General features: G+C 36.2%; 1 protein-coding gene across 1 annotated transcript in view; it reads left to right on the top strand.

Moving 5' to 3' along the window:
* The first annotated feature begins 778 nt into the window (after positions 1 to 778).
* PRKCZ (protein kinase C, zeta) overlaps positions 779 to 14,379 on the top strand; it is a 68,053-nt gene continuing 54,452 nt past the window's right edge. The window contains exons 1-4 of the mRNA XM_009325134.1: positions 779 to 849; positions 4,933 to 5,054; positions 11,677 to 11,766; positions 12,177 to 12,227. Coding sequence (XP_009323409.1) covers positions 779 to 849; positions 4,933 to 5,054; positions 11,677 to 11,766; positions 12,177 to 12,227 — 334 coding nt within the window. The remainder of the gene's footprint in view (positions 850 to 4,932; positions 5,055 to 11,676; positions 11,767 to 12,176; positions 12,228 to 14,379) is intronic.

Genomic DNA, 14,379 nt, shown 5'->3' with positions numbered 1-14,379 from the left:
GGAAGGGGCCGCATGTTCCTCCTGACCCTAGAGGAGAGGAAAGGTCGGGAGGCCGAATTCTGGAGTCTCTCCCTGGTGCCTATGGCCTTGCTTCCCCAGGCAGGGCGGTGGGGGAGCTGTATGAATATATATGTGTGTATGGGAAGGTGGTGGTAATTTTGAATAAACGGGATGTTTGTCAGTCTCCAATCGTAAAGGTAACTTAAATTGCCCCTTGGAGTTCCTCTTCTGCTTTTCTTGGGTAAATTTGTAACCAACATTAACTGATAGCAGTCTTCCATGTGTATAAAAACCGTTTTGAATTAAAATACTCTAGTCTTTGGAAGGAAAGAGCCGGAAGCTGTGTTGATGAATAAGTAAAGATTTCTTTGGAGTATTTTTGGCCAGGAGGAAACTGTTGGATGTTTTATTAAAAAACATCCTTAAATGCTTGGGATATTTCCATAAAACTAAGTTGTATAGGGTGTTTTTAACTGATCTCACTTAATTTCTGTGCACGTCAATGGTCTTGTAATACATTTTCCTTTTGATTTCTTGCTGTTCAGCCTAAAGCTATTTGTGTTTATAAAACTTGACGCAACCCATTTGTTTAGTAGGGTGTGTGTATATTCATCTGTATTCTGGTTTTCTTTCTATGCAGCTGGATTGAAAATCATCTGGAGGAGAAACGCAAATTTCACATGTGACGCTGTTCACTTCAGAATTAAGTTCATTCAAGACAGATAACTCATTTAATTCTATATGTTTGTAATTTCATTTAGACTGCTAAATACAGACCATGCCTAGCAGAATGGGCTCAAAAATTGATTTGAACAAAGACTTCATCAGAGTAAAAACACACTATAGTGGGTAAGTCAGCATGTTCTCTCCTCTATATTGTATCCTGTCTAACTTTGAAACACATTGAGCAGGAGTTCATAGTCTGACCTAGTGATAGAGTAACCAGGGCATTGGTGGATTTGTAATTAATGTCAGATCAGATAGGTAAACTTCTGGGCTATTAAAATACTATCCAGACTCCTGCAGCATGCTGACTGTGGGATGATAGTTTCTTATCTTGAAAGGGGGGAAAATGTGCAAAACTGGCATACAGTTATTCTGGGTTGATGGCTTATTGATTTCTGTTTTGTTACAAGTGTTCGTGATCGCAGACAGGTATAGATCCATCTCTTGCATCCAGGTGCAGTTATTACATTTTATTGTATCTACTTTATGATAAAGATATGATAAGTCTTACATAATGAATGCTACAAGTTACTGCTGAAATTAGGAGGAGGCTATGAAGTGCAGGTTTCCACTTACAGATATCAGTTTGTGACTGTGTGCTCCTTGGGACAAAACATGTAATATTTAATGAGTCCTTTTCTAGCAGGAATTTTTAGATACTATTTTAACTTACAGTACTTTCTGTCTTGGAAAATTAGAGGAGCTGTTTCTTTGTGGGTAGATATGTAAGTCTTGAAATAATAAGTGGGTGCCATTGGCTTTGTCCTTCTTTCTTTGTCTTATAGAAATTTTACAAGGAATTATTATTGGAATTATTTAGGTAAATATGAGAAATGAGGGAATCTTGCTTAGATCGCAAGTTATCAGTGAATTTAGATGAACCTATGCAGGCTGCTTGAAGACTCAGTTTTAAGTGATTAAAAAAAAAAATCAAATCCACAATCTTTGTTTTCCTGTTGTGAATAAATACTAAAAGTAAACTCCTGTATAGTTTGCCCTTTAGTTTTTGATAGCTGATTCCCCCTGCTCCCCTCCCAGTAATTTGACTAATGCAGCTTGAAGGGCAATGAGATGTTAACACAGCTGCTTCAGTTATCTTCACAATGCTTATTTTTGCAGCTCTGATTTAAGACAATAATTAAAAAAAAAAAATCATGGTCCTTTATGACTTCAGTCAGTTGTCAGCAGAGTCAGGAAGATTTTATTGCTTCAACATGGAATTTGGTTCTTCAGATGTGTTTAATTGGTTTGCTACCACTGTGAGGACTTTGTAAATGATTGTTGCTTTGGTCTCTCCTGTCTTCCTCCAAGGCCTAAGTTTGAGGAGTTAAATATTTGGCTACTTGATTTGAAGTATTTAGACTGAACTTACTGGCATTTGATAAGTGACCTGAGTCATCTTTTCTGATGTTTTACTGCTAAATAAGTAAATGTTGCTACTACTGTGGTTGTTCTTATATTGTGGTGTAGGAAAAATGTTATTTTGAATTAAATGTGATGTAATTATGAAAGTCACTCCACCAAATTTTATTGAAAACAAAATGCTTTCTTGTTAAACTTATCTACCAGGTCAATGCCAAGTAGTTTGAGGTCCTGAGTTTAGAATTGTAGAGTGATTGTATTAATTTGGTAAATGCCAGTTTTCTCATAAATTAGCATGAAAATGTATCTGTTTTTACTTTAGCTGGCTTCAATTTCTAGCTGTGCTGCTGACTTTAATTCTTCCCTTATGCCTACTCATTTCATTTTATGTCTTCGCTTTGCCACCTGTAAATTGAAAGTCTAGTAGAATCTGTTAATTTATGGTTCATTTATCTACAGGTTAAATTTTCGTATGAAAATTTGCCTAGTAAAACATAGATAAGCTTTTAGTGGTGAGAATTCACGTCAAAACTTACGTCTTAACAAAACATAGAAGTCTGTTACTTTACTTGAAGTAAAATTTACTTTACAAGAAATCCATGTATGAAAGTAAATGGGACTGCATGCTGTGGTTCATTGTTACTGCTGCTCAGTAATTTCTGAAATGTGTTCGAAATAGTTAATGCAGATCAATTGGGTTTTGTTATCGTTAATCTGCACCATGGTTTTGGTTATTTAATGCATGTAAACTGCTTTATGAACTCTGGGTGAAAGATTTGTACCATATATTTGCCATTACTAATAACTATTTTCTGCTCTATAGTTTTACCCTACACCTCTGAATCATGTCATACATAGGCTTAAGTTGAGAAGAACATCTGAACTTCAAATACTTGTGTGATGCATTTCTCTGAGATGCATGGATATGCATGCTTCTCTGAAAGAGCAGTAGGAGAGCAGCCTTAGCTCTGTAAGGGAAGGCACTATAAACACAAATAGAACTTAGTGTATTTGGGATAGCTTGCTGGCAAATAGTGTTGAAGGGATTGTGTCTGTAGAACTTGCCTGCACAGAAATGGAGGAAGTGATAATGCTTGTGTCCCTATTAGAATTCGTGTGTAATTATTACGATGTTTTACAATAAGCTACTACTGTAGTTTCTCCTGCAACACTATATTCAGTAATTTCCATTAGCTGTGAAGTCTGTAATATGTCAATTTACAAAACAACGCGTTCCCAACTCAATGAATTTTGTTTGATCAAATTCTGTGAGTAAGAGCTGACTGTTTTTGGCATTATAGACTGTACAACTGATTATCTCCGTATCTCCATTAAAGTACTACACTCATCTTTTGAACAAATTTGGCAAACTGCAGGAAATCATTGATGCTGGACAATTTTAGAATTAAGGACAAGCTCACTCAGGTAGCTGCTAAGAAAGTAAAATAATAGTACAATATATCATTTTGAAATCCCAGTTAAAAATCTGAGCATGAGGAAGTTGTAAAACACTTGAATGAGTCTATCTCTGTGGAGTCCTAGTATCTTAGGTATTCACATTTCTGGGTGTGACAGAGTTCCTAACATAGCATAGTATAAATAACTGCATAAGTAGATTGAAAAAGAAAGTAAACTTGTATAATCCTCATTTTGTTATTTCAGTTACTTAATCTGGTTTATACCTGGTTTCTTGAAATCAATTCATTTACATACAGTGATGCGTTTATTGTTATAAGTTATTCGTGCATATAATTTAAAATGTAAGTCGTAGAATTTAAGGTTCTTAGTTCAGCGTAGTACCTTTCGGCTTCTGGTTGAAAGATATAAGTAGGCAAAATATGTAATATAATGTGTTTTCTAAAATGACTTGTCATACAGTATGAAAATAGGAAAACTAGCTCAGTCATGTTGGGAAACTTCTGGTATACTTACTGTATTAAACTAAGAGGGGAAAGAATTACATATGCCAGTAGCCCTTAACTACAAAACTGTTTCCTTATTATCCCCTAGAAAGTTTTGAAAGCACTGAGATGACTTAAGTACATCTTCTCTTTCATCCTGCACTTGTTTAATCAGTTAGTTTCCTTGAGTCCGTCATTTGAAAAATATTTAGAAAATGGGATAAAGTCTAGTTTGTATCCTCGGATTTTTGTTTTGCATAATCTTTTCTTTTTTTAAAAAAATCTTTGTCCTGCTTTGACAGTACTGTGTGGGCTTTCATTATATCAAGAGTTATTCTCACAAGTGCCTGAGCATACCGTATGGTTTACATTAGCAGAGTTCAGTTCTCAAAACATGTTCATGTTCTCAAAATGCTATAAAGGTAAAGCACAAGATGCAGAATTTGAGTAAGATTTTATCTAAATTTTCTTGTAACGATTTTTTTTGAGAATTCACCTAATCAAAGCTTTTTCTCTAACGATATAGTGGATGTGAGGAAAACCCTACATTTTAAAATTATTTTACAATAATTGAGATTTTATCTCCTGATGGAAGAATTACCTGGATAAAATTTAATTCTTACAAAATCTTATGTTTTTTTACAACACTTCAAATGCTGATAGTTATAATAAGGGAACTTGACTCACCCAAGTAAACATGCATTAGAGATACATCATTAACACAGTTAATTCCTCCATACTAAAGTATTTTTAAAAAGTTAAACACTGAGATGTAATCCTATTGACTTCTGGCAACTAATTTACATTAATGGGAGCAGTTTATATGAGGAATGCTGATTCTGTAAGTATGATTTTGCAACTTAGAGTCCATAAATGGAATTGTTGGAATATGCAGGCTAATGCAGATATTTTCTGATAAAGCTTATGTTTTCATCTCGTACAGGGACATCCTGATAACAAACTTGGATGCATCAATGAGCTATGATGAACTTTGTGATGAAGTGCATGAGATGTGCAATTTACAACAGGAACAGCCAATTACCCTCAAGTGGATTGATGATGAAGGTATTGTACTGAAATACTACTCTTGGGTAGTAGTATACTCTTGGGCATTCTTAGGTTTATTGTTCATTGTGGCACAAAGAAGGGTCATTGAGGAAACTTGTTTAAACAAGTTTCATATTGTGGAGTTACTTTTCATTTCTAAATACCAGGGTACATAACCCTGTCTTAGAAAGCAGGGAGCTTCGAGAAGTGAGCCTCAAAGCATCGAGGCTGATTGCAGTAGCGCTTGAGTTTACTTCTGTAGAAGTAAAGGCTTTGCAGAACTTTAATATTTTACTATTCCATGCTTCTATGCTGAATGCAAAGTTTGTTTTAATTTCAGACTTTCATAGGCCTAATGCTGTACCCCTCAAAATTCTCAATTTCAAATTCTTGGCAAGATCACTTTTTGATGTTTTATCTCATTGTTCTAAGTTATCTTCAGTTGTAAAGCAGTCTTATTATTCTTCCACAAGTAGCTGTATGTGAGAGAAACTTACCTTTTCTTTACCCTTCTTATAGGCTCTGAAATATCGGCATGATGTGAGATGGGTTTGCATATTTCTTTCTGCTGCAAAATGTGGCAGTTCTCTGCAAGCCTTAAGTTAGAGTCTTCTGGTTGTTGTGAGTAGTAGTGAAATGGGGATACTTGACACTTGAGTGCCTCTGGTACTTTTTTGTTTCCTTTTGGAATGTATGTGTCTGCTTATGATTTAACAGGAGTGTAGTGCATCTGTAACTCATGATGGGCAGAACTCTTGACCCTAGTAGGTTGAGAACAGCTACCATGCAATTATACAACTGCACAGGTGCTTGGTTATTTTCCTGTTGCACCTCGCCAAAGCCATGGTGTGCAGCAGAACTCCTAGAACTGAATGCAGAAAGGTGAAAAAATACTAAATTGGTTTGGCTAACATTTGTAATTGTGTTTTGTTTTTTTTACTAATGGCCTATACTACTCTCTTAGCCAAGTAAGAGAGTTTGGTGGGTGAATGGAATTGCAAAATAATGATTGAGGAAGGAGGTAGCCTGTAGTCAAAGAAGATTCAATCCTTTTAAGATACCAAGGACTAATATAAATTATTTTTAAATTTTACTCTTTATCTTCTGATTACCAAGAAAGACAGAGGCAACCTGTGCTGACTTCAGTTTCCTAACCCTCAGTTTCATGGCAATCTAATAAAAAGTAACCTGATCAGAAGTGCATGGAGAATAATTACATTGCATGTGCTTAGCTATTTGAGCTGCGTGGCTGCTAATAAAAGGAAGATTATTGTAGGAAAGTAGAAAACCTCATGAGTTTTGAGTTGGAGGATTTTAAGACGTGATTCGCATTAACGGTTTCTTGGCTTGGATATCTATTGCATTGGCTTTTTGAGGTTTACTTAATTTAAAACAACAAATATCTATTTTTGGTTGCAGTTCTATTAACCATTTTCTTCTAGTCTTGGTTAAATACATACCTGTACAACCCTTTTTCTAAGTTGTTAAATTTCAACCAATCTGCTGTTTTGGCTGCCCTCAATCCTCACAGGTTTTATGAGTTATCCTACTTCTGCATATGAGTGAGTGTTTCCACTTATTGCCACAGGTAATTTAAATTCATTTGACTGATTGCACAAACAGATGTTCTCTTTGAACTAACTTAAAGCAAACAATTGCTGATGGCTTAATGGATAAAGAAAACCTGCCAAAGAGCTGAAGAAAATGAATTTTCTTTTGGGCTTTCTTAGTGTTTCTCTGTTTTTGAGAAGATCCAAAATATTTGAACTATGAATAACTCATAATAAAATCCCATAAACATGTAAGGAATATGGGTTGTTAATTTGCAATACAAATACTTCTTTTGTTTTTCGTGTTGCATTATTACAGTATTTATAGATCGTCAAGAGCAGTGGTCTGTAAAGAGGGGTAGATGCACTCTAGGGCGCATCTTTTTAAAAAATAAGAATACTTTTAAAAAATTAAGCTTTACTTGATTTAACATGTGGATCAACACTGGTGTTGTCACTTGGCCCATATATCATACAGTCACCTGTCACATATGGTGGGCAAGGTGTGCTGAGGGAGGACTGGGTGTTCCACAAAGTTGCGGGGGTTGAGAGTGACACCCTTATTCATTCGCTTGCTTTCAGTGTATTGTGACGTACTGCAGTTTACGTGTGCCTGGTTAAGTGGATTTATGGATTAATTATCTAGTTTCAACTAAAATAACCCTCACAAGATAATGCTAATAATGTGAGCGCAAGCAGACAACAAGAAAATGGTGGAGCTGACACTTCTCCTACTCCTAAGTATGAACTCTGTCAGCCACACTACAGGGTAAAAACAATGCCTATCTAATCAGATCTGACAAGAAGTCAGTCAAAAAGATTCAAAATTATTAAGAACAGTATTTGAAGTACGGGTTTACATCCACTAGTTTAATGATGAACCTCACCCTAAGTGTATGCTGTGTTTTGAGATGATAGATGATTATAGTATGCAGCCATCATGATTAGCAAGACAGTTAAAAACTAAGTATCCAGAGCAAGAAGACAAACCTCTACCTCTTTTTTTTTACTGATGCTTTAAGTCTTGTGATACTCAATTTGGTATTTTACAAAACTTTATTAAACTTCTAGAAACCAGTTTTGAGGCTTCTTAATAGCAGAAGACAAGAAGCCACATACCATTGGGGAAAGACTTGTTCTTCCTGTCATGGTAAATATGGCTGGAATAATATACAAAAAACAAGATGGGACAAATGGAAATGTATTCCTTTGTCAGAAAATGCTGTTGGAAGATGCATAGAAGATATTGCTGAAGGTTTGAAGAAACAAGTATTATAACAAACTATGCAGTGTGGGAAGCTTGCTATATGGTTGGATGAAAGGACAGATGTTTTTAACGTGTCTCAGCTTATGGTATTTCCTAGATTCTGTTTCAATAATGAGATATGTGAACATGTAGTTTTTTGAGTCACTGAAAGAAAGAAAGATGTACTGGAAAAGATACAATCTCAACAGTAAATGACTTTAATAATAACAATGTGTTACAGAAAAGCTATGTAAGTCTCCACTGATGGAGAGGCTGATTTGACTGGAATAAAAAAAAAGAATTCTGGGGTAAGGTTACAGAAAGCACCACACATGAAATTCATCCACTGTGTCATTCGTAGACAAGCTATTACAGCAAAGGATTTGGAGCCAGAAGTGCACGGAGTGCTACAGGATGTCATGACTATGATTAGTTTTATAAAACCAAGAGCTTTAGATAGTACAATGTTTACAATACCTAGTAATAAGTTGGAAAGTGACCATGAAACTTTTGTACCTTGCAGAGGTTAGCTGGTTGTCTTGTAGCAAAGTGCTTAAAGGAGTTGTTAAAGATGAGTTATGCATTTTTCTTTTACAAAAAGATAAAGTCCACATATTTGGAACATTTATCTGTGATAAGTGGCTGTCAGTAGTATACTACCTAGCAGTTATTTTCAAAACAAACAAAAAACCCCAAAACCACTTAATCCCAATGACTGACAAAGTAACTGCTTTTCAAAAGGGACTCGTGCTATATGGAGAGAGCATTTTGAAAATGGCTATTTGGAGATATTTCTGTTGTTCCATGGGTAACTTAAACTTGGAAATGGAATTTTCTAACCTGTTAAACTTTCAGTGAATAAATTTTTCCTAATACCCAATCTAAATCTCCCCTGGTGCAACTGGAGGCCATTTCCTCTTATCCTATCGCTTGTTACTTGGGAGAAGAGACCGACACCCACCTTGCTACAACCTCCTTTCAGGTAGTGGTAGAGAGTGATAAAGTCTCCCCTCAGCCTCCTTTTTTCTAGACTAAACAACCACAGTTCCCTCAGCTGCTCCTCATACAGACACGTGCTCTAGACCCTTCACCAGCTTCGTTGCCCTTCTTTGGATGTGCTACAGCACCCCAATGTCTTTCTTGTAGTGAGGGGCCCAAAACCGAACATAGTATTCGAGGTGTGGCCTCACCAGGGCTGAATACAGGGGCATGACCACTTCCCTAGTCCTGCTGGCCACAGTATTTCTCATACAAGCCAGGATGCTATTGGCCTTCTTGACCACCTGGGTACACTGCTGGCTCATATTCAGCCAGCTGTTGACCAACACTGCCAGGTCCTTTTTTGCTGGGCAACTTTCCATGGGATTGTTGTGACCCAGGTGCAGGACCCAGCACTTGGCCTTGCTGAGTCTCATACAGTTGGCCTTGGCCCATTGATCCAGCCTGTCCAGGTCCCTCTGTAGAGCCTTCCTACCCTCAAGCAGATTGATACTCCTGCCTAACTTGGTGTCGCCTGCAGACTTACTGAGGGTGCGCTTAATCCCCTCAAACGGAACTGGCCCCAGAACTGAGCCCTGGGGAACACCACTCGTGACCGGCCGCCAACTGGATTGAACTCCATTCACCACAACTCTTTGGGCCCGGTCATCCAGACAGTTTTTTACCCAGCAAAGAGTATGTCCGTCCAAGCCATGAGCAGCCAGTTTCTCTGGGAGAATGCTGTGGGAAACAGTGTCAAAGGCTTTAGTAAAGTCTAGGTGATGAAAAGTTACTAACTGAATGCCAACAAAGCCTTTGCGTAAATGGTGGATGGGACTGAAGAATGAGTATTATGATTTAGTAAGCGCAGCCAATGATGCACTTCTTTCATTTGGATCTACGTATCTTTGAGGTATCTCTTTTTTTAGCTACGACACCATTAAAACCTGGTATTGAAATAAACTGAGCCTAGAACCAGACCTTTGAATCACTATATCATAAAATGTTAAACCAAGATTTTCAAAAGTCATGAAGCATGTTCAATCACATAGTTCTCACTAAAAATATTTTTAATTAATTTTTAATATTTGGAGAGGTAAGTTTTTGTACCATTAATAAAAATATTTTACAGATTTTTATATTTATCTCATCCTTTTAAAGTTTCTATCTTTGTGTATGTTTTTATAATATATATAATTTATAAATACACATATTAGGGGTTTGTGCTCAAAAAATTTTAATAATGGGATGTGCTGTCAAAACAATTGAGACACCACTGATCTAGAGGTTATCATGAGTTGTTAAAACAGTATTTCTGTCTACCAGAAAGGTATTCCTGTGTTACCTTCCAATTCAGATGTTTAAGTAAAAATGTCCTCGCTTAAACTGATTAGGATTTATACCTTGGAGAGGACATCTTCTGAAATACAGATCTCGGTAATGCGTGTGTTCTGGCTTAGCTTCTAGTTCTCCCAAGAAGCTTTTCCAGTGCTTTGTTTCTCTGACACCAAGAAATTAATTCAGTAGGGTTTCTATGAAACATCACCAATATGTCATATCATTACTTCCAAATCATACTGGAGTCCGTTCTGTTAGCTGAGAAGAGCAGTCTTTGGGCTGTCTCTCTTTCAGAGAAATTGAGTTCTTTATTTTCACTGCTTAAAGGCTAAAATCCACATCACAGTAGTTTCTTAGTCTTCCCAATCTTAACTAGTTAATAATGTTTTTGGGATACTCTTGTCTGACTGAATACTTACATTCCTGCATATTTTCTTATTTTAAAACTAATGGTATACGTCACAGATAAATGGTAATAAGGTGTGGATAAGGCATGGTACTTGAGCCCAGGCCTTAGTGTGTGGTAATGCTTGTGTGTCCATTTATTTTATTCTTTTCCCTATGAATTTCATCCTGAATGATAATCTTGTAGTTTGGGGTGTGGGGAGTTTTCTGGTTTATCTATTTCAATAGTTAGGCTCTTTAGAATATGCTTTAAATTGCGACTGGCATGTTGCCTTTTTGAGAACTTTTAAAAGCTTTGTTTGTTGAATCTGATACTATAGAATGCAAGTACAGAAGACAAAGTCATAGAAATTGAGGCTTGATACATCTTTTTCTGAAAGAGCGAGGATTGTTTGTGGCTAGGAGGTTTCGTGATTTTTTTTTTTCTTCTGTTTGCTTGTCTTCTACTTCTAAATCTAAGTTAAAAGAAAAAATGTGAACCTATTTTCCTCAAAATACAAGCCAACCCTGAAAATTTTAGAGACTTTCAGAGAGAAATTAATTTTACATTAATTATATTTCTACATCAGAAATATAGATGTGTTGACATATTTGTATCCCATCCGTCACTTTCATTTGTGTATCTTATTTTTTACACTTTTTAATCATAGATTGCTTTTCTGTCAGTCTAGCAAGAGAGACTCAACTAGAATCTATGTGTACCTTCATAACTTTTAAGTTATCGTATCATGGTTCTGCAGTCAAGGAAGTTAAGGTAGTAAGATAATGGGCCTTTTAGAAAAGGGTGAATTAATTTTGAAGTAAACAAATTTTCAGGTTACTAGGAAGTGATCTTGCTTTTTTCTGCTGTGTGTTAAAGATCTTTAAGCATATCTATTAACTTTTGTATTTTGTTGTCCCCTTGCAAACCAACATAGGATATTTCTATCTACTCAGTTTTGATAAAATTAGAAGGGGAAAAAAATGGTGTTGATATATTTTGGCTTTGATCAAAATGCCAGCTTAATATCAAATGATTGGAAGAAAAGCAATCCTGGAGGCTGGTACATTTCTTACTGACTAATTGAAATTCTCCACTTAATTCTTCGGTCATAAATTTGCCTATATATTGCTTTTTTATTAGGTGACCCATGTACCATCTCATCTCAGATGGAACTGGAAGAAGCCTTCCGTTTGTATTGTCAAAACAGAGACGAAGGGCTGATTATTCATGGCAAGTATTACACAGTTCAAGAACCTGTATGCATTTGTTGATAGTCCTAACAGCTTCTTAAATGTGAGATTGGAACAACTCCTTTGCCTGTCAAATAACATTCTTCTCTATGTAGCTGGTGCCCTATAGTTTGATGTTGTAAGAAGGAAGTGTTCTTTTGGGGGTGGAGCCCAAAGCTGAAACTATATATACGGTAGGCTTCGAGGGGGCTTCAAGTTCCAAACTGCACAGATTTGTTAATGCTGTAGTCAAGTATAAGATCTTGCCAGTACGGACCCAAATTTTGATTGTTACTTCTCACACAGAATTATTTAAAGGCTTCCAGAAACTGTGTAAATATATTCAAGAATCAAGGAAAAAGTACTAAGATGAGAATTTTTTAACTTAAAAATCTCATGTTTTTGTTTTAGTTTTCCCAAGTATTCCAGAGAAACCCGGCATGCCTTGTCCAGGAGAAGACAGTGAGTACTAAAATGTTATCAAATTTTAGCTTCATTTTTTCAGTCACATGGAAAAGAAATATATCAAAAGATTTTCATAAGCTAGTGTTACATACATGTGTACCTGTTTTGTGGTTTCTTAATAGAATGTAAAATGTTTGATATTTTATCAACGGAGAAATTATATGAATCAACATTGTAGTACTGTTTTTATGTTTCTGAGGATTAATACTGGTTTCCAGTAGCTGATATATTGGGAGGAAAAGAGGTCAGGATTTTAGATGCATATTTGAATGTGGTCCGTTGCTTTTGTTGTTCTTTTGGTTTCTTAACTTGCAGGGAAAATAAGTGATGCACTGAAGAAGAGGGCGATACAGCCTTTTCTTATGAAAAGGTTATTAATCTCTAAAAAAATCCTGTGAAAGGTAGATAAACCTCCAGAGGAAGCATACATGATTGATATGGTTTACCTATTGTTGTGGTTTAACCCGTCAGGCAGCTAAACAACACACAGCCATTCGCTCACTACCCCCTGCCCCCAGTGGGATGGGGGAGAGGATGGGGAAAAAAAGTAAAATTTGTGGGTTGAGATAAAGACAGTTTAACAGGACAGAAAAGGAAAGGAAAATAATAATAATAATAATGATGATAAAAGAATATACAAAATAGGTGATGCACAATGCAATTGCTCACCACCTGCTGACCAATGCCCAGCCAGTTCCCGAGCAGTGGTCGCCGCCCCCCAGCCAACTCCCCTCAGTTTGTATGCTGAGCATGACATCGTATCGTATGGAATGTCCCTTTGGCCAGTTTGGGTCAGCTGTCCTGGCTGTGCCCCCTCCCAGCTTCTCGCTGGCAGGGCGTGAGAAGTTGAAAAGTCCTTGACTAGTGTAAGCACTGCTCAGCAACAACTAAACCATGAGTGTGTTATCAACATTATTCTCATCCCGAATCCAAAACACAGCACTGTACCAGCTACTAGGAAGAAAATTAACTCTATCCCAGCCAAAACCAGGACACCTATATTTCAATAACTTAAACTGCACAGTGATAAAAGGATTCAATAGCTGTATAGTCACTTTCCATCACGGAGGGATGTCATCAGTACATTAATTCATATCATTGTAGATGTTAAGAAAAGGAACGTGAATAATTGGGTGACACAGTTACCAAATGATGCTTGGCTAGTCACAGTAGTATGAGTAAAAGCTAACTGAAGAATTGAAGGACCTTTGCTCTTCTCTTTGGAAGATACAAGATCAGATGAAATTAATTGCTGATAAAAGCAAATAATGCATACTATGGGAAGACTACTTAGTTGATCAGGATCTACACTGACAGGCTGGCTAAAAATGTGTAGTGTCAATAGTTGTGAATAATATTTTTAATTGGAGAAATAATACTAATATACCAATGGTTGCTCCATTGAGAACTTTTACTGAAATTTAGAAGATGGAATAAATACCAAAATATTACAGTTTAAATATGATTTTTTACATTTAAGCTACAGTAGATGAAAGGTTAAATGTAAAAAGCAGACAAGTTTTCATGTTGTGACTAGGTTATTAAAGTTGCCTTATAGAAAGAAAAAAGAGTAAATATGTAACACTGTCTGCTGTCCTTGTTCAGCCAATTAGAGAAATAGACTGTTTTCTACGCTGGTTACAAGTGTTAAAGAAGTCATTTTCCTTGAGAACTTCATATTTTTTTCAGAAGGAAAGAGAAAGTATCTACGTGGTCTACCCACTTTATTTTTAGGATGAGCCAAGTAAGCATTTGTGTAGCTGTTTCCAGTATACGTATTTTTCATACATCTGAGTTTTTTCATGCTTTGTTTAATGTTCTTGTTTGTGTACTTTCTTGTATCTATCAAAATAGTAGCTCAGTGGGTTTCTTACTGATTTTGATGAAGTTTCAGCAAAGAAATGGGCAACGAGTCCATCTTGTTATATCACATAATGTACAGTACTTCTACTGAATGTGCAAGCAGATAAGACTGAATTTCAATACTCATTTGGCCATGAGTTAAAATTCAAGTGAAGCCTGTGTAGTTATATTTTACTGTGTGTTGAAAATGTGTAGGTTTTACTATGCTGTCACTTTCCAGTTTAGCTTAATAGGTTGAAAAGATCTATGGGAAAATATTTTCAGGCTCAATTTTCATGATCATTTT

The sequence above is a fragment of the Pygoscelis adeliae genome, unplaced genomic scaffold (genome assembly GCF_000699105.1).
Source record: "Pygoscelis adeliae isolate BGI_AS28 unplaced genomic scaffold, ASM69910v1 Scaffold36, whole genome shotgun sequence".
NCBI lineage: Eukaryota > Metazoa > Chordata > Aves > Sphenisciformes > Spheniscidae > Pygoscelis > Pygoscelis adeliae.
Note: the sequence above shows the minus strand (reverse complement) of the source record. Positions and strands in the feature narration are given on the sequence as shown.